This window comes from Etheostoma cragini, chromosome 20 (assembly GCF_013103735.1).
Source record: "Etheostoma cragini isolate CJK2018 chromosome 20, CSU_Ecrag_1.0, whole genome shotgun sequence".
Classification (NCBI taxonomy): Eukaryota; Metazoa; Chordata; class Actinopteri; order Perciformes; family Percidae; genus Etheostoma; species Etheostoma cragini.
In genome coordinates, this window is record NC_048426.1 from 2,964,529 (window position 1) to 2,984,893 (window position 20,365).

Here is a 20,365-nt window from a genome sequence, read left to right on the forward strand (position 1 = left end):
TGTAAAAATGAAGAAGTGCCGTCAATACCCCCAAAAAATTGTTAATCACCAAAAAGTAATAAGAAACTTTAAGTAAGTGAAATATTAAGGGAGGGTTTGTTTGAAACTTTATGAATGAAATTTGTGCCCCTACTGGCCAACTGTGGTACTGCATATTCAAGCATTTCTGGTTTAGGTTCAACTCACGCGAAAATCAGCACTTATGTGGGTTATATTACACATGGCAAAACCTGCACAAAAAAAGCAATTGACAAACCAGGGGTGTTCATTTCCACAGGGGCGTTTTTGGACGTGAGAGATCGCGCCGCTGCGTCCCATTTCAAAAATCCAGATGGTCGTTGGTGTTAGTAGGAAAGGGGCTTATTAGTGGTGTGACAGAGGTTTAATAGTTATGTATCGGACCACAGGAGGCAAAGTGTGGGTGAATTCAGCGCCTTCATTCTAATAATAGTGCCTTTCATTTGTACTCAAAGGTAGGTCAAAGTCGGAAACGCCCCTGACCTCGGATTTCTGAGTTTGGAACTGGGACAACCACCGAGTACCCAGAACTAAAATTCCAACATGGCTTTTCTGTGAAAACAGTTGTGAAAGCTGTAGTAACATACAGTTACAAGACCTTCTTTCTTATTTGTGTCTCACTAAATAAGCCGTACACACAGTCCCGTCCATCTTCTATCTGTGAACATGTTGCTAGGCTGTTCGTTTGGACAAAAAACAGTGTAATGCATTGTTTGAATTGCTTACAATGGCTAACCTGGCTGGAGGTAATAAAAACAATGAAAATCCAACTTGTAAATGGAAAATATTCAACTCAGGTGTGAAGTCATTCCCAGCTTCCGAGTTCCGAGGTAAATGGAACGCACTGTGACCAGCTTCTTGCAGCGTATGTTGACCTGGCTCAGAGAGTTGGGGTGTGTCCTCTCTCTGCGTACAGAGCCTGGATGGATTAGACTACTGAGGGTTGGAGCCCACTGATCCACCCAAAGCTACTATTAGTCCTGTCTCTAGTGTTTGAAAGCTGGTCACCATAAATGAATAGCTAGGCCAGTGTTAAACACTGAATAATCTAATTTATTCCTGTACGTGCACCTAAAACTGCTCTGATGGCATTGTGGGGAACAACATGGACCTGATAATGGAGGAATGGTTTCCTGATTGTGTGAAGACTGTTTTTACCCCCTTCGGTCAACAGTAGATCCTGAGCCTCAAATCCCACAATGGGTTTTTGGCTCTCAGGATAATTATTTTAATATTATACAGGTTACACATATTCAGTGAATTGCTAATATGTTACAACAGTACAAACTTTGATCTGAGGCTGTTTTTCTGGGCCCCTTAGTTCCAATGAAGAGACACCTTAATGCTGCAGCATGCAATGATATTTAAGAGATAGAGAGATTTTTAACTTTGTGTCGATAGTTTGGAAACAACGACCCCCTTTCCCCAATACCAGCTCCACAACAGTGTATCTCACATTTGTGAGGTACACAAAGTATTACACAAACTCTTCCACAACGATTTAGTTGTGGAAGAGCGCTGACCTCAACCCCATCCAACACCTTCTGGAGGAACTGTAACGCAGACGGTATTTTATAATCTAAATCAAAAATGTGACAAATGAACATTCCATAACAGACACAAGGCTTGTGTCTCAGCAGCGACTAATTAACAAGCTTAGCCTCGTCATGCTGGAAAGTCCCTGATGGGACGGGGGGGGAGCCAAATCCACTACTACTAGTCCCAACTCAGGCTGTGTCCACTTTAAGTAGGATATTTTGAAATCATTATTTGCTCTAAGTGTGAGGCTTCAATCCCAAACAAAGGTGGTATTTTATGGGCCCAAGTTCACCAGACAATCTATTTGAACAGTGTGATACTCATTATTTCAGTGAACCCTTTGGAAAACGTCAGTTTACAGGTGTTTACGTACATTGATGTTTTTTGTAAAGGTTCATGGAAGTTACTTTAATAACAGTTTTTCTAATAGAAATAAAACTATATATTGCAGATAAAACAACAAACATTTATTAAGTAAGGTTCCTGCTAAAATGTCGGAAAGATAAAGAGCCTTATGGTGACTAAACAGCCACCATATGGCAGATCAAGTCAGTCAGTCCCATTGAGGATAAGTAACCTCCAACCTCCACCCTGGCTGATTTAACCCATCTAGCTCCAAGAAAGCAGCGCACGGTTGATTGGATTGACTTAGTTCAGTTTGCTCTAACCTATTATGGATTTTGTAAATTTTTCGTCTACAAAACATGGAATCCTTTACGGTCACCCAACGGACAACTATTACGAGCAGTTATCAGTGTAAATTAACTGTCCGGTTGTTTGCTGGAGATAGAGAAGTAATTGTTGTGCACTCCACATCCCTGTATCCATTGTGCTGCACAGCAAGGACACGGCTATGATAATAATAATTACTGTGCTATTTGATGATAAAAAGCCAAGTTACTGAGAGAGTATTAGGGATCCACTGAAGTACATTGCCAGGATAAGCCTGACAAGCTTTGCCCCTTCCCAACAACATTTGGATCGTGCAATAAGTCAGGCTTGCTTGGTTTTGTTTACAACATTTACTCTCTGACAGCGACTTTTTGGGACCAGTTGGTGGGTTTGCTGTGGATGTTTAACCATCTTTCCAGCCAATTAAAATAGCTCAACTTACTGTATTGTAAAACAGTGTTTTCTTTTGCGGGGTGCAAATATTAAACCAAATTATTTCCTACCCGAGACCATTTTGCGGAGCCACCGTAGCTTAGCACCTCCCAAGACGATTGTAGTTAGCAAAGAAACCCTCCGCTAATGCATGATACTTGTTTCTTAGATCAAATTTTGGGTAAAAAGACTACATCATTTTCCAAACTGAAGCAGATTCATATTATGCCATCAGTTAAACAGAAAGGCCAAAAGTCAAACAGGAGCATTTAAAGTCCTAATCTGCAACACTTTGGCGGATCGTACCATGTTTTCCTGCTCCCTAACACTAATAAAACAAAGCCATGATCCAAAGAGCAATTTCCCAATCTTTCCCAACAGAACAATCCAACAATCACGTCTATTTTATGCAGTGATAGGCCAGATGTTTGGAGGAATGACACTGATCAGGGTTGGAACTTCTCCTCTCAAGTATTACTACTTTACCTTACCAATACTTTGTTAATTTTTCCATGTGTACAACCAACAACATGCATGACTTCCAGGAGAGACTGTGCAATGGAAAGTGTGCATAGCGTGATGCCAGGGGAAAGACCTTCAGCCCTTTTGGTTTCAGGTAGGGTCAGAAAACCTACTTGGTTTGGGTCAAACAGCAGGACATACAATTAAAATTAACTAAATTGGACACACTCCATATATTCAGTGGATCAGCCAATAGGTTCATTTTACTCTCAGTGTTTATGTGCACATGTGCACACATGTACCTTTGTATCAGTCACGCTGCACAATGCGGTTTCGTGCAGATCAGCAGTAAAGAGGCACTAAGCTGAAGCATGAACATTTCAGCAGCTTCCAGCAAACAGCCACCACTCCTCTGTGTTTCGGAATGAGATTGGCGTTTGTAGATTAATATTAATATCCCTCTATCCTCTGTTGGCTCTGAGATTTCTATTTTAATCTGCAGCCACAGCAGAATAGCAGCTGTGCTCTGGCCGTTCCTGTTCTCCGAGGGGAAACGAAGACTTGTTGAACTACACTGTGCACTGGTTGAAATGAGTTTGTAAAGCCTAATAACAGGAAAAAAAGAAGGTTTATGGGAAATTGATTCTTACATTTGAGAAGCATTTATGAGGTAGTGGCTGCCTATTATCTTGCTGTTAAACATTACTACACAAAAACACCTTAAAAAAGTCCCCAAACTCAACATATTGCCTGCACTTTCAGCATGTCAAAGATCAAGTAGATGACAACAATTTCATTCATAAAAAGAGGTTAATTTCCACCTAACCCTTCATGCAGCAGCATCGGTCTGACTTTAATATAGAGTAGTTTTCACTGTTTTGAAGCAATTGTTGACTGAGTAACGTCAGCGCTCTCTACAGGAAAGAGAAGCTTTTCAAAGTACAAGACTGCCATTACTACAGAGAAGTCCTAACAGTAATCACAGTCTGTTTCCAAGAAGGGCGTCTACAGTCTTACAGTTGTTGATCAATAGAGTCATATCAACATTCAAATCCCGTCTAAAAACCTTTACCTTAAACTGGCATACTAAGTGTGATTTGATAGTATTTGTCTGTTGTTGTTCATGGCTTTGTAATTCCATGTGGTCTTTGTTGTGCATCAGTTTTATTTATTTTTACTATTTGGTCTTGTAATTGGCCCTTGAGTATAAGTAAGGCACCCATAAATCAAATGTTTTATTATTATTATATATTATAATATGATTATTATATGAAGCACGGTTATAAAAATAGGCGATGCGATTTCCCAGAGGGTGTGGTTATGTTCTCATTACAAAATTACGGTCTGGTCAGAATGCCAGCAGAGATTAGTACTCACAAATCACTGGTGTTAATGGAACAAGACTAAAGATATAGCTCCTGTACAGAAAGGCAAACGAGTCCTCCATATAGTTGCTTTTAAGCACATCTCAGACTCAGCTTGTCAGGTTTTCAACCCTTATTTAGTCTCAGCTGTGCTTTGTCAGATTCAGCTATTCTTTAGGATGAATGATGTTATACCAAATGCCACCTCCAGCATGCTAACATAGTGTCAAATCATAACAGAAGTTATCTCAGGACACTTTTATCCTGTTGGTCTTGGGATTGTAACCTACAACCTCCTGGTCATAAGCTCTCTTCTCCAACCTTTATGCCACCACTGCCCCAGTGATAAAGAGCAACCCCCCATGAGCAAGCACTTGGTGCGATGGTGGCAAGGAAAACCCTCTTTATGGCTGCTTATATTCTGAGGTTCAGCACATTATATTTAATATTAACGTAGCGTGATCAGGCTTAAATTGTTTTCCCCAAGTTCATGGAGCTGCAAGGGTCTGGTCCACAAGGGTTTGAACTGTATCAGAACCTTTAGTGTGAAGCCTTTTAGCATGCTAGTGTTAGCATCTAAACATTTTCGGATATTTAAGTATGAAACAACCAGCAGACCATGCCAATACCATCCCCGGAATTGTAATGTTAGAAAAAACATCTTAAAAACAATAAAACTCATGAATTTGTTCAGCTAAAATCAGTCTCAAACTACTGCAGCATAAACATGGCACACAGCTCTTCTTGATGTTCCCCTCCTTCTTTCCTCCCACCATCTTTTCTTTTCTGACCTGGTCTCTATGTGGTCAAACAGATGCTGCCAGCGGTCGTTGACGTCCTTCAGCTTGTCGTTGATCTCTGTCTCTTTCGTCTTGTTGCTGGCTGTGATGAGTTGTTCTCCAAGCTGCTTCAAATGGGTTTTATTCTCACTGAACAGGTTGATCTCCTCCATGCAGTCCTGATGGAGAAACACAGAAAAAGAGGACAGAATAAAAACTTCTGAATTTCAAACCACCACTGATTGTGTATGAGACTTATTAAATCATTTTTCTACAGGATTTAGTAAAACAGCATAGTAACTCTGACATTAAGGAAAGGGTTGGCTTTATACTGGCTAAACTAAGGAAAGATATATGTAACATTCTCTAAAAAACCACAATCAAAACTTTCAACTTTCAGAAAGTGTTCATGAAAAGTTTGTTTACTCAGAATTCCATGTAGCGTTTAATGTTTAATTTGATCTACCCTTTGCAGAAAATTATGACAACTTTTTTGGGGGATTTGAGTATATATTATATATATTATATATTTTATAAATGAACAACATACTGTAGTATTGCTGGACTTATAATGCATACAGAAACAATACGTGACAACACAAAAGAAAGAAAGTAGAAAAAATGAAACAAATACACATATACACTTGTAAATTTGTGTTCTACTCCATTATAGACAGAATACTAGCCGATCTGAGTGGATGGCTGATCTTTAATGCAATATTTACATTGCTCATTATCAGCAACCATTCATCCAATTTTCCAAAGGCGCATTCTGTTTAAGCACATAATGTAATCTGAAAACTACTGCCCTGCTTGAAAAAAAACTGATCTTAGATGGTATTCTGTCTATAATGGAGTGCAATCGAAATTTCTAAGTTACTTTTGACCGGTAGTATATTTATACTGTGTAAAACATAAAAGTCCTAGTCACACCCAAACAGACCTTTACAAATGAAAGGGGCTGTGAGTTTGCTATAAAAACAAACCCCCGTGGCCATGCTGGGGGCTCCCATAGCTGTTGTCCCTTCAACAATTGGGAGGAAATTCACAACTTTCCACAGGCCCAGACATGTCCTCACACACACGCACTCACACACACACACACACACACACAATAGCAGCTCAAAGTGCAGAGGTAATGCAGATAAACTAACCTAGTTATTAGCGCCGCCCAAGACTGATGCGATTGGTTTTAAGACTGTGTGGACTAGCCAGACCCTCCTCCGCAGCGCTGTAGAGGAAGGTCTGGCAATACGAGACAGAAATCCATTCCACCAGGCTGTTGTAACTAGTGGTTAGGTATCTACGGTTCATTGGGACAGCAGTGTTTTCTTTGATGCGGCCTCCTACCTTCTTGAGTTTTTCCACCATCTCCTCGATGTTGAGGTCTGAGTTGTGCGCAACCTTGTTCTCCATCTGCGTCAGCCACTCGCACAACTCCTTGTTCTTCTCATTGAAGATGATCCACGCGTTCAGACGATCTGCGATCTCCTGTTTACGCAGAGACACCTGACACAAAGAAATGAAATAAACTTTATTAATCATTATGTCCACATTATTGATGATCGTGTATCAAAACTGTCATTGTGTTAGTATTTTGTGAAAGCACCAACAGTCAGCCCTACAATATCGACGCAATATCAACGTTGATGTATTTGGTCAAAAATATTGTGATATTTGAGTTTCTCTATATTGCCCACCCCTAATTGAAAATTATAATATCTTGAGTAAACGTTTCCACCCCCTTTGCAGATCGGCACACAGACACACAGGGCTACAGGTGCAAACACACACACAAAGACTCAGTTAAACACAAACGCAGACAGTAAAATGTGAAAGTCAGTATGATCAGCACCACTACTTCCCCTCCCCCCAAACTCATTTCAATACAAAAGCTCTTCTTCCTGAAGCCTCTCAGCTCGTTACAACATTTCTCCCCTGTCACCATCTGTTCCCCCATCCCCGCTATGCCCCTCACTTCCCCCCACCCAGACCTGTTGGTCACTTCAGTTGTCATAAGATTTACTAACTTAACTCCTCAGGGCTTAGGATTTTAATAATGATGACCGGTAACAAAAAAAACAATAAACTCTGTGGTTAAAAATTCCGTCTGTGCATAAACACTGCAGATTTGAGAACTTCCACATGACTGCTCTTCAAAATCAAAACCAAACTTTAGTTTAATAAAGAAAATTACATTTCTGCATAATGTCTTTTAACCGCCTTCTGCCTTTTCGTCCTGGAAAAGTTTGAGGAGATAAATGGTCTGACACACCTGACACACAAAAAAACACACACACACACATACACACACACACACACACACACACACACACACAGAGTGTCATTGAGCTGATTTTCGTTATGTTAGGCTCTTCTTATATGGGCTAGCTTGGATTTTAAATATACTCCCATAGACCCATAAAAAACAGATAAAAAAAGGGGCCCGAGGTAAAAGGTTAAATGGCCAGTCTTTCTGGTCATGCACTTCATATGAACTCTCTCTGTAGGAAGCCATAGTTTTCAAAAGTGATACTTAAAATACAAGCTTTTCCAAGTCAATATCAACCCATCCTGTGCAGCCCAAAATTGTTCAAAGTCAATGGATTTTATTTGAAACTTGAATGGCGATTCCAGAGTTTTCCAGAGATACCAAATATGGCACGGTGAATCTGGGATAATGTGTATGAATTGACGCACAAGCAGCACAACTGGACTTTTTCAATTTGATTGAATGGAGCAGCCATTGAAAAAAAGTCTTGGGTAGAATGGTTCAGTCACTGAAAATATCATACAGCATTAATGATGAGCTGAAAAAAGAATATACATGATTCTCTCAGATATTGTGTAACAAGAGGATTTTTACAGCCTTAAAGATATTAAAGGGCACCACATGTTCCAGCGTTAGAAATAGGTATAAAAGTAAGAAAAAGGTGGTTGACAGTGTCAAGCGCTCTTACTGTGCACTATATATGAATCTCTGCACCAGAGATATCTTGAAATGACATTTAAGTTCAAACCAGATAAAACAAAACTTGAATACAAGTTTAAAAAAAACTTTTCAGCAAAGATGTTAATGATCTTGGAGATTTCCTCTGTCGTGTGTTTGCCATACTAAAAACATTGCCTACACAAAACTACAAAGTAAAGTACTTTCATACAGGAAATAGAGTCAAATAAAAAGCAGATAAAGTGCAGAAGCATCTAATTTTAACAGGTAAATGTTTGATCCCGACTTAAGTCCGGTCTGGTTTAGTGTATGACAGCCAGCAGACTAACCTTAAAGCAGAGTTCCTCCCACTGACAGTGCAGGTGTTCCGCCTGCTCCTGCAGCAGCAGGACATCGTCAGCAATGATGTACTGGGACAGATCTGTCTTCATGGTGCTCAGCTTTGTCAGGCTCTCAGCCCAGTCATCCAAGGAGTCCTCGTTCTCCTGCATACCATAACACACCAGCCGCCACAACAAACCGTCAACGACCGCCCCGTCCACACACAGCTTGCTGTCTCACAGTTAATCCCCTAATGTCTCTCTCTGCCAGGCCCCTTTCTCTCTCGGTCTCTGTGTCTCTTTCACCCCGCCCAGAGAGAGGATTAAGGGCCACAGGCTGATGGCCGGGCCAGGGGGGAGGGGTGAGTGTGGAGGGGGAGGGGATAAAGGCTGTGATGGTCAGAGGATGAGTTGAGTCAAACCTGTTTTAAACTTGGCTTTATTTGCTCACTTTTGACTTTAAGGGATTGTTTCCACTCCAACTCAAACTGCCTGAAGGCACCAAGTCTGATTTGTACTTTTTCCACTGTCTACATCTCTGAACCTTTAGTTTATATAGTTTGAAAAGGGGCGTTAAGGGCTGCCAACTGCTATGAAAAGTTACACGAATGTTAGCCTGTAATATATGTATCCATAGATTAGACTCTCATCTTTTTGTCTTGAAAATGTGGTCAGTTTAGAAAGAATGATCTATCATAAAAACAATCCTAGTACAATGCACAGCAAAGTATAAACCTGAATCCAGGAGTACTTCCACATTTTGTGAAACGTGTTTGTTCAAGGAGTCTGGGTTGAAATGGGTTTCAAATGATTCCATTATTTTAAAATGTTCTTAACCATGTTTGAGACTGCTTCAAACTGTGGAAACATCTCTCCACCAGAGCAGCCATTGGAACTTCTACTAAATTCAAAACTTGTCTGGCAAAACATGTTGCAGAAATAAACCAAAACTGCTGCTGTTTGAGGTTTCTCGGGAATGAGCAAAGCCGAAGACAGATGGTAAAGAGAGAGTCCGTCTCAAAATATATATACAAAATGTATTATCAATGACATATTCTGTGTCAAGTTAATCAGCTGGAAAGTCAGCCTTTTTCTCCACCCACTAAGGTTTCCCCAGCCAATGAGATTACTGCTGCCAGCAGAGTGGCTCTGCCTCTCCACTGTATGTTCTGTAGATACAAAACTCTGCCAGTGGACAAAACAATTCAAAATATACTTCAGCATTGTGGGACAGTGGAATTTGGGCGACCAGCTGTTTGCAGATGTACCTTGTTGTATTTCTCGGCACTCTGCAGCTCATCGTCAATCTCTGGCATTGACTGGTTCAATCTGGTCTTCAGTTCCTTCAACTGCAGCATGCTGCCTGCTAGCCCGGCCTCACAGCGCACCCAGTTCTGAGACACAATTTAAAAAAACATTGATCATCCATATCAACGCACTGGGTTCTTAAACAGCTGATTGAGTAAGAGCATGAGCAGAAAGCTCTTTGGACTAAAAGTGGATTGCATCTTTGTTAAATTACGAGCACATTACCAGAAAGCCTTGTGTCCCATGATAGGTACCTTTACAAGTCCTTCTTGTTGCAAGCAAGAAAGCCATCCCACGGAAGTGTCTGTGGATAAACCTGCTATCAAAGGATGACTGGATTGGAACTGTCAGCATAATAAACTGTACGGAGAGACTGATCTTTTCCTTACCGTTACTATTTGACCACTATATTAAGGTATTGAGAAAATGGTCTGTACTGTAAGGAATGTAACCCACTTGAATTGTAAATCCCTGGGGTTTTATAAGTGTGTTTTGCCTGCACTATAGTATGGCCCGTGTCTCTTTTTTTCTATTACCCTTTTTCTTTCTTTCCTGTTCTTGTTTTAACCTAAAAAAAAACAATAAAAAGAAATGTTTAAAAAAGACCACTGTTTTTATAACCCTACTATTAGAGCAGATTGGATTAACTCAGCTGCTCTCAGGCAAACAGAAGCCGTCAGAGACTATAGGGGACAGATGCAGGATTGAGAGGTTTCCACAGAGACAAAACAGGTGTCTGTCCAGGTTGAATAAACAAAAAGTCAACTCTTACAATCAAACTCTATTGTAGCTATAACTGCAGCTGATTAAGGAAAGCATGACCCTGAAAAGGTGTCTGTACTGTTTATCTAGTAATGTTTGTTCCTGTTTCCTCTTTTTAAGCTGTAATGAGTCTTTCCTGCAACATGCTTTAACATGGGTTGCCTACATTCAGCGGGTTCACTATAGAACTGAAGCTGTCAGCTCTGCTCTCTTCAAAGCCACCAGACTCCTTCAAAAATTCAAAAACGTCCTTTTACCTCACAGAACATGGGAGTTGCTGCTCTACCGCTGACTCTATCAGTTACTTTGTTTGTGGTATTGTGTGACTTTGGTGGGTTTTTGTTTTTATTTTTTGAAACACTTTATTATTTATTATATATATATGTAAATTTATATTTATTATTATTAATAGACATTTTGTACAGTTTAGATTTTAAACAGGAAAAAGACACAAAATACTAAGTAACAGAGCACAACAATATACACAAAAGGCAAAGAAATAAAAATATAAACAAAAAAACGACAACACACCCATCCCATCCCACCCCACCTAGTTGGAATTGAATGCATACATACAAAATATAACATAACTAAGGCAGGTAAAATTTGCAAGTTTGCAAAAAATGATAGGAAAAGCTAACATTCTGTATATGAAAAAAAACTTGCCAGTGTTTACTCTCATTGTGTATTTAATTTACTCAAGTTTCAAGAAAGACATTACATCTTTAAGCCAACTTTGGTGTTTTAAAGGGTTAGTTTGGAGTCACCAAAGTCACACATTTCAGAGAATTGGCCAACTGAGATCAAATCAGGAAAATACACCAACCACATGTTCCTGACAGTGACACTTTATTTCCTGCTAAATCACAGTAACAACTAGAGACAGAGCGACAGATTACCTTGACGATCACCTCGGCGACTTCCATCCTCTGGCCCAGCAAGCCGTGGATGTTGTCCCACTCCTCCTGCAGGGATCCCAGATCCGTCTGCAGCCGAGTCTGGGTCTCCTCGTCCCCCATGGAGAAGAGCTGCCGGCCGACTGCCAGAGTGTGGATAAAACTGCACTGATACCTCTGGAACAACAGCTCTGTGTGCTGAGTAGCAAGATGGGGGATAGAGAAGGTTAAAATTATTATTTTTGTTTTAAAACATAAGGGAGGAGACAGGGAGAAAGCAAGAGAGAAAGTTAGCCAATAAGCTGTTCTGTGCTCTTTACAGTGAAGGGCTTACCGGTTCCTTTTAGCGAGAAGCAGTTTATCTTATCTTATCTTTATCTTCACTCACAATCAATTTAAATCCAATCTCTTCTTTTCACGGTACTCAAAGCATCAGAATGGAAACGCTGTTCCTTGTCTGTTTTTTTAATGTTTTTAAATGTAAATGTAATCAGCATCAGTTGTTTCCTCTTCCTCAATGTCAAAATCAGCCTTCAGACATCTCTTTTTTCTGCCTGAATAAACAACTGTTCTATAGACCATTGATAAACTCTGCAGGAGTCTTTTGCAATCATGTAAATGGCTTGTGAAAATAAAACAGTTTCATCGTTTCTGGAAAGCCTACCAAGTGCACAGAGTATTTTTTTCATAAAATTAGGGCCAGTGGTAAAAGGTGGCCTTTAGTCAAGCACTGTATCTGCTGTAAGTAGTTTTTATCTTGTAGTTTACTTAAGTAAAAAAGGGAAGTCTTGTCATTCCACTTAGGCCATATCAAAATAGCCCTGATGTTGTTTCTTCTTTTGGGGTTTTTATACATAAAACATTATTCTGTTCTTGATGGCTAGTTGTTTTAAATTTATGACCTTTATCACAACAACTACCAGTAAGCCCAAAAGGCAGTTCTTTTAGGCCAAGTGTTGCTAAACTTGCACTCCCCCATAGCTGAAGAATATCTATCTATCTGTTTTATGTCTGTGGTACAATCTGTTAGAGACTCGCACCTATCACACAAAAATATCATCATACAAAATATTTTGACTAGCGAAAGAAAGAACTACAACACCATGAAAAAAAGAGCATCAGAGGTACAGTTGCAAGGACATAGGAAATGTAAGACCTGTTTAAAATGATTTAAATCCTAGCACACAACACTTCAGCAAATTTAAGACTTTTTAAGGCCTACAATTTGGATTTTTAAATGTTAGAGTCTTTAATTCCTCACAAAACGTAGAACATTCCCATAGTTTTGCAATAACTGATTCCCTTATACTCCATCCCTGTGGCTGTCCTCACCTGGAGGTCCTGGAGGGAGCGTGTCAGCTGCTGCAGGCTGCATGGTCCCTGTCCTGCTAGAGGGAGGAGGGTCTTTGTCTCTGACAGGAACCTCTGAAGCTTCCTCAGGCTGCGTTCGTACAGGTGCCAGTGTTTCACCAGCCCCTCCACAAGGGAGCGCCGCTGGTCCACCCGCTGCACTGCCCCCTGCCAGTGCTTCCTGAGCTGGGCCAGCTTTAGGAGGAAGTCACTCCTGGGCACATTAATACAGTAAGCAAGCATTGCACATGTTTATGTTATATTGGCACCAATCCAGTATCGTTTTGTCATTTTAGGACTTGTCTGACCTCTTGCAAGCTGTTTCTAATGAAAGGTTATTGGTGATGCCTCATGCACTTTATGTTTGCTGAAGACCTCGGGCACACTTCATTTTTTTTAAAGATGACTTTTTGGGCATTTTAGGAATATATTTAATAGGATAGCTTAGACATGAAATGGGAGAGATAGGGGGAATGACATGCAGCAAATGGCCTGCAAGTCACAATTCAAGCCGCGGCCACTGCAGCAAAGACTGAGCCTCTGTACGCAACTGGAAAGTGACTTTTAGTAAAATAAAGAGGGTGAGGCCTTCCTTTTATAATTTTTTGGGGGGCATCTTAGGCCTTTATTAGACAAGATAGCTGAACACATGAAAGGGGGAGAGAGGGGGAGTGACATGCAACATTGCAGCAAAGGGCCATGGGTTGGAATTGAACCAATGGCCGCTGTTGCGAGGACTAAGACGCTGCAAATGGTGCAGGGTACACACTCAACCAGGTGACCTACCCCGGTGCCCCTGGGAACGTTTTTTTTATATGTTCTGGGAGTGCACCTCCTGCTGCACAGTTCTGTCAGAGTGTTGCCTCTGACCTGACGTCATTCATACTGGGAACAGCAGCAAAGAAAATAGTTGGTGTGCCCAAAAATAATCTTTAAAAAAGCCATTTGTGACTGCAGTGTTCAGCACCGGTCCTGGGGAGAGGTGTTATTTTTATTATTATGGAGGGTTAAATGTTTTTTCTTTTCTAAATTTTGTAACCTATAACCTAGACTATATAACGTTCCATATCCGCGATTGCTCCTGTGCCAACGTAAATTTTGCCGGATGTCTTTCCGTTTTTTTTTTGTTGGAATTTTAAACTTTATGACGACTATGGTTATCTGCTCCTCAGATCTCAGATCTAAATCCAGACAGCTAGCTGGACTATCTGTCTAATCTGAGTTTTCTGTTGCACAACTAAAACAACTTTTGAACGTACAAATGTTCCAGCAAGACAAGTTCCTTCCCAAGGCTATTTTCCAGAGGTACCGTGGCTCTGTCTGGCAAAAACCCATGACAAATGTGATTTGCCTGTTTTTTCTCTTATCCCAGAAAGTCACTTTCCAAGTGGAACTTCTTACCTGTCCTCCACCTCTCCTTTCTGCAGCAGATGAAGTGCTTCAGTGACCACTGAATGAAGAATCTGGTGACCGGTGGACAGCTCTGCCTGAAACCGCTGAAAACACCAGAAGGATCAGCTGATTACATCTCTGTGTGTCTGTGGTGTTTGTGTGAAGTCTTGTGAGTGAGTGTGTTAGTCTTGTGAGATACCTTGTGTGTGCAGAGCTGCTGTCTGAGGCCGATGTAGGAGCCGGCCAAATCCACAGCCAGGCTGTCCTCCATCCTCTGCAGGAAGGACATCCAGCTCTCACACTTCTGCTCAAAGCTCTGCCGCCTCATTGCCACCATCTGCAGCTTGCTGCACACCCAACAACAAAAACAACACTTAATCTGAAAGCTGCACTATACTATACATAGTAGTACATTTTATTTCATGTACATAAACAGTATTTTAAACAATGAATTTTGAATTTTAATGTGGTGGCCCTTTCTTTTCTAGTTATTTCGTTGAGTTTCTTTGGTCATATTAAGATGTATTAATTTTGCTATTTGTAATTGCTATTTTTTTCACCGTTGTCTTGCTTGGTACATGACAGCCTAGTTAAATGGCTTTTGTGGTAAGAAAAAATGTCTTTAAATGTTTCATTTTCCTCAAATCAAACCTTGAGTGTTATGAATTGTTAGATTTCTGCTTTTGCATTTTCTTTTTAGCATGACAACAAAGTTTTTAGCCTTTGAACGTAGTATTTATTGAGATCTGGATTATTGCGAGTATTTAATTTGGTTACAAAAGTTAATACAAGAGAGTTTCTAGAGCAAGTAATCATGCCATTGTCACTGATAAATATCATTCTTTTAAGCTATGCAGGTAGAGCACAATCATCCTAACTAATGAGCCAGTAGAAACCGGCTCAGTTCCACTTTAATAAGGTCGAGTGCAATATTAACACTTTCATGCAGCAGTTTAGGCAGTTCAAATTATGATTTATAAATGTATGAAGTCAAACTGCACTTTCTGCCATTTATTGTCCAATTTATACTTTATTAGAGAAGTCAGTCCCCAGTGGACTTCTTCAGCAAGTTTTTTCTTTAAAGGTGCTCAAAGAGATGTCACACGGTTTTTAGGCTACAACATTTTTTGTCAAATACAGCAAACATCTCCTCACTATCTGCTAGCTGCCTTTCCCCTGAACACACTGTAAAAAACATCTCCTCACTATCTGCTAGCTGCCTGTCCCCAGAACACACTGTAATAAAATCTCCTCACCATCGGCTAGCTGTCTGTCCCCTAAACACACTGTAAAAAACATCTCCTCACTATTTGCTAGATGCCTGTCCCCAGAACACACTGTAAAAAAATCTCCTCACCATCGGCTAGCTGTCTGTCCCCTAAACACACTGTAAAAAACATCTCCTCACTATTTAGTAGATGCCTGTCCCCAGAACACACTGTAAAAAAACATCTCTTCACTATCTGCTAGCTGCCTGTCCCCTAAAGACACTGTAAAAAACATCTCTTCACTATCTGCTAGCTGCCTGTCCCCTAAACACACTGTAAAAAACATCTCCTTACTATCTCCTATCTGCCTGTCCTCAGAACACACTTTAAAAAAACGGTCTCTGTACAGCCCAGGCTCCACAAACGGCAACAAAAACCAAACTGTGCCAACCTGCACCACAAAACATACACAGTTTTCCAGCCAATGACCAACAACAAGGATTTGGGGGTGGGGGTTGGGGGTTAGAGTGCAGAAGGGAGGGGCAAGCTAGCCTCCATTTTGTTTGATAGTACTTTGAACGTCAACAACAAGTGACATCACCCAACATTGCTTAGAGCACATATAAGCTTGTTGATTTTTTTCTGCTCTAGCTTTTCCACTGTTTTAGACACAGACATGGAATGATATTTATCAAATGATGTGAAACCCCCCACCACCACCACCAAATATGCACACTAACTCTTCAACAACCTTAGGAAAAACACATGTATACATCATGCAGCTATATTCAGTCTATATTCCACAGTTTGGACCTGACCTGCAGGACTCCTCGGTTCTGGCAAAGGCATTGGCCCAGCTGTGGTTCAGACGTTGCAGGCGGCGTGCTGCAGCGTCGCCCAGCGTCAGGTTGCAGCTCTGCTCATTCAGCACATCCAGGTCAGCAGTCAGGGCGCTCAGCTCTAGGAGGCCAGACTGGAAACATATATGGTGGCATCAGACCACAAGAGACTGGACAACCGCATGCATGGCATCACAGCTGCGTAACACTACATGCTACACATAGTCTGTGTTCTTCTGTCACCATTTAGTCTATTTTAACATCTTGACTCATTTTTATGCCAAGATCCCCTTCCATATACCAAAATTTAACATTCATTCTGCATGTCCTTTGATTGTGGTTTTTATATAAGACGTTACAGGTTTATACCACAAACTCGCATTTGTATTTCTTCAAAGTTATGTGTGTTTTGTGACTAAAGCTAAAGTAAATAATTTCAATTTAACATGTCTTTAAGTATGTCGGTGAGTACTAGTTATCTTTTTTTCTTAAAACAAATTTGCCATCATTTCAACCTGCAAACTTCTTAAGAAATTTGAGATTGAAATCACAGTCTTTACACCAACAGATATGAAAGTTGTTTAAGTACAAGTACAATTAAAAGGAAAATTGAACATCTACAATTGCATGAAAACTGAGCAAAATCCATCTGCTGAGGCTCTTGTGATACCATCCAGTACAGCTAAAATACGGACTTTGTGGTAAGATTGTTTGGACAATTCTTTTCCAGAAATGACACGAGACAGAATTAGACACTGGAATCATCAAAAATGACAATTGTTTCCAAAATCTAAATATCTACAAACAAGTTGGTTTGAAAAATAATATTTTTTCCAACTCATTTTGTCTGCTTGTTTTCAATTTAACAATTCCAGACATCTTTATTTCAAAGTAAAAGTCTCTTGTTTGGTGGATTACACCAGAGGGTAAGCAGCAGCACTACAGTCATTCCTAAACTCCATTCATGCCGTCTAACCTGGTCTGCTGTCCGATCCATATGGTGCAGACGCACCTGCCAAAGCTCCAGGTTTCCCTCCAGTGACTCCAGGTCACTTTCAAACTCCTGCAGGTGCTGGAGCTCCTCCTACCCGCAGACATAACACAGGACACAGGACACAGGCCCATCCGTGTCTTTAATTTGTAGGTGTAGATGTTGAGAGGGAATCAGGGGTTACGTCCCCTCCAATATTTGGAAGAGGTAGATTTGTCCCCCTCAAAATATGTGAAAGACTCTCACTCCCAAAAAAGAGGTGAAATAATAATTTGGGGGGCTCAAAACATTTACGTAAAACAAGAACTGTTGTCTACCTTGTGCTACGTTGGGGGGGGGGGTTAAAGAATACAACAAAAATAAATGTATGTTTTCTTGTGATTTCATTTTATGTAGATTTAACAAGGTATTTCATTCTCTAACAGAGTTGTTTTTGGGGTGTTCATGAATCCTAAAAAAAAGCATTCTGACACACGTGTGAAGTTTTGAATATGCAAAAAGTTTTGAACAATACAGAACAATACATTCATTCATTAAGTCTTACCTGCAGCTGACCCAGCTTCCCTTTCACCGTCTGGCTGATCTGCTGAACATCACGGGACAGCAGCCGGATCTCTGATTGGACCAGACTGGCAGCTGGAGGTTCCAGGTGGCCAATGACGTCCTTGGAGGCCTCCAGCAAAGCCTCCAGGTCCGACTGCAGAGTGACCGTTCTCTCCAGGACAGTCTGGAGCACAGGTGGACAGGACAAACAGGGATACAGATTTAAGTGAAGAAAAATTAAGACTGGAGAGCTTCTATAGCATGTAGAGTTAGTCAATGGACTGGCGAGGTTGTTGGATGGCTGGATGTATTTACTTATGTAATGTGAATGAATGAGTAAAGTATGAGCATAAAAACTGCTTGTCAAGATACATTGTAGCTGATCCCTCTCGCCCTGGTAACAAACAGATTGAACCCCTCCTGTCTGGCAAGAAGCTGCAGTCCAAAATAGTTTCCTCCAGTCAGCCTCACCAACAAGGCCCCGGACCCCAAACCCCGGACCCACTGACTTCATCCTGGAATATACATCTGCTCATATTATACATTTTTTACATTCTACACTTAACCCATTCCGCCTCCTTTAACTTGTGCTTAATAGCTACTTTGTATACATATATAGTGTGTATATGTAAATAAATATAAGCATTATAATATATGTAGTTATAGCTGACAATTTATTAATATTATTATTTTCTTTTTTCAAATTATTTTTTGGGCATTTCAGACCTTTTGAAATGAATTTGAAAAGGACAGCTTAGACATGAAAGGGGGAATGACATGCAGCAAAGGCCGCAGATTGGAGACAAACCCGCAGCCGCTGTGTCAAGGAGTAAACCTTAATGGGCACCAGCTCTACCAGGTGAGCTATCCAAGCACCCTAGTTCTGACAATTTATTAAACAAGAATTGATATTATGCTTGAGTTCATAAAACCCCGGTTAACAAAAATGGTTAAAAACTGATATTAATATTTAAATAAAAAAAACATGAGACTCCTGTACAGCCAGACTTTCCTATTCAAGTGTTTTTTCTGCTTGTTTAATGACTGTTTGATGAATTACACCAAAACACATTTACAGAGGATTTGAATTGCTATTTTTATGAGTTCTTACCATTTTGGTGCTGGTGAGTTCCCTTTGGGGGTAGCTTAAAAACCTTTTTGGAGGGCACCAAAAGTTTGATCTAAGCAGGAAAAACCCTGCGTGTTAATTTATGTTTGCACCTTTCACAAAGGCAAATTCCATGTAAGTGTACTTATTGTGGCAACAAAACCTTTTGTGATTCTGATTCCATTGGTTTCTGCATGTATTGTTCAATTTTATCAATGCTCAATATGTTCTGTATGTCTGTTTATGTATGCAACAAATACCAAGACAAATGTCACTTAAGTAACTTCTCTGATTCACAAATGGCATTTAATCCCATCACATGTTTTGGTGGTTAAATGCTTTCATATTAACTTTGCACTGTGGAAATGTACAAGTGTTACAAAAAAAACACACAAACAAATGTGTGAGAAAGTGGCTGATGCACTCACTACTTGTCACTTGGTGCTTATGTACATTTATCCATATTTATTTAACACATTGCTTTAGTTATTGTATATGGTATTCATTTCACACACAACCACTGTTTAATTTGAGTTGGATTCATTAAGTTAAAGGTTGAAACGGCTAATTGTTTGTCTCTTTATACCTTCCTTTTCTTTCCTCCTTTTGTTTGGTTCACAATGCAGATTTCTTTTGGGGAGGAGCCGCCCGGCAGCATGGTTTATTTGTAATGATGATCATAGCACATGATCATAGGACAGAAGCAAGTCATGGGGGATTTCTGTATGTAGGCTATTTCCATGTACTTGCTTTACGCATTTGAAGGGCATTGTTTATTGATGGCGAGATGAAGCCTCATGAAGCTTGAAACTGGTTTGCAAAAGGGTTAATTTCTCAAGGCTTCACTTTCTCACCATACCCCCTGTTGTTCACAGAGTGTATAACAGGCTGATATGTTACAGATCATCTAGTGATCTGCAATACACTTTATCAGAGACTGTTTTGACATTATGTTGCACCATTAATGACTTGGAAATAGCAATGAAGAAAATATATATTTCCACCTAATCCATTTAGAACAGGAGTGTCAAACTCAACTTCACTAAGGGCCACACTAGAAAATGAGAATCCCATCAAGGGCAGGATGTTAAGTTTATTGACATACTTTTATGTAAGACAAAAGTAACATATCTTTGACTGTTCTTTGTCTCATATAGTCTTCTCAGTTACAGTTTGGTCGACATAAAGCCCTAAAAAAGTCAGTAAAAAAGTTCCCTAGCCATCACTAAAAAAAAGCAACAAAAAAAGAAACGCTGGAAAAGTGACAAAAACATTTTTGAAAAGCATTTTTTTTAAAGTGGCAAAAACATTGAAACAAAACACAAAAAAACTTCAGAAAAAGTGCCAAAACACAGAAAAAAGTGTCTGCAAAAGTGGTATACTTGATATAATATAATCAACATAATTGAATAATAAACTGATTTCCTTAAGA

General features: G+C 40.1%; 1 protein-coding gene across 1 annotated transcript in view; it reads right to left on the reverse strand.

Moving 5' to 3' along the window:
* Positions 1-20,365, reverse strand: part of LOC117936251 (nesprin-2-like) — a 208,747-nt gene that overhangs the window by 30,198 nt on the left and 158,184 nt on the right. Inside the window, exons 104-114 of the mRNA XM_034859128.1 lie at positions 17,827-18,009; positions 17,268-17,375; positions 16,271-16,425; positions 14,444-14,591; positions 14,254-14,348; positions 12,835-13,066; positions 11,506-11,700; positions 9,805-9,930; positions 8,546-8,701; positions 6,617-6,775; positions 5,279-5,445 (exon numbers count right to left, since the gene is read on the reverse strand). Coding sequence (XP_034715019.1) covers positions 5,279-5,445; positions 6,617-6,775; positions 8,546-8,701; positions 9,805-9,930; positions 11,506-11,700; positions 12,835-13,066; positions 14,254-14,348; positions 14,444-14,591; positions 16,271-16,425; positions 17,268-17,375; positions 17,827-18,009 — 1,724 coding nt within the window. The remainder of the gene's footprint in view (positions 1-5,278; positions 5,446-6,616; positions 6,776-8,545; positions 8,702-9,804; positions 9,931-11,505; positions 11,701-12,834; positions 13,067-14,253; positions 14,349-14,443; positions 14,592-16,270; positions 16,426-17,267; positions 17,376-17,826; positions 18,010-20,365) is intronic.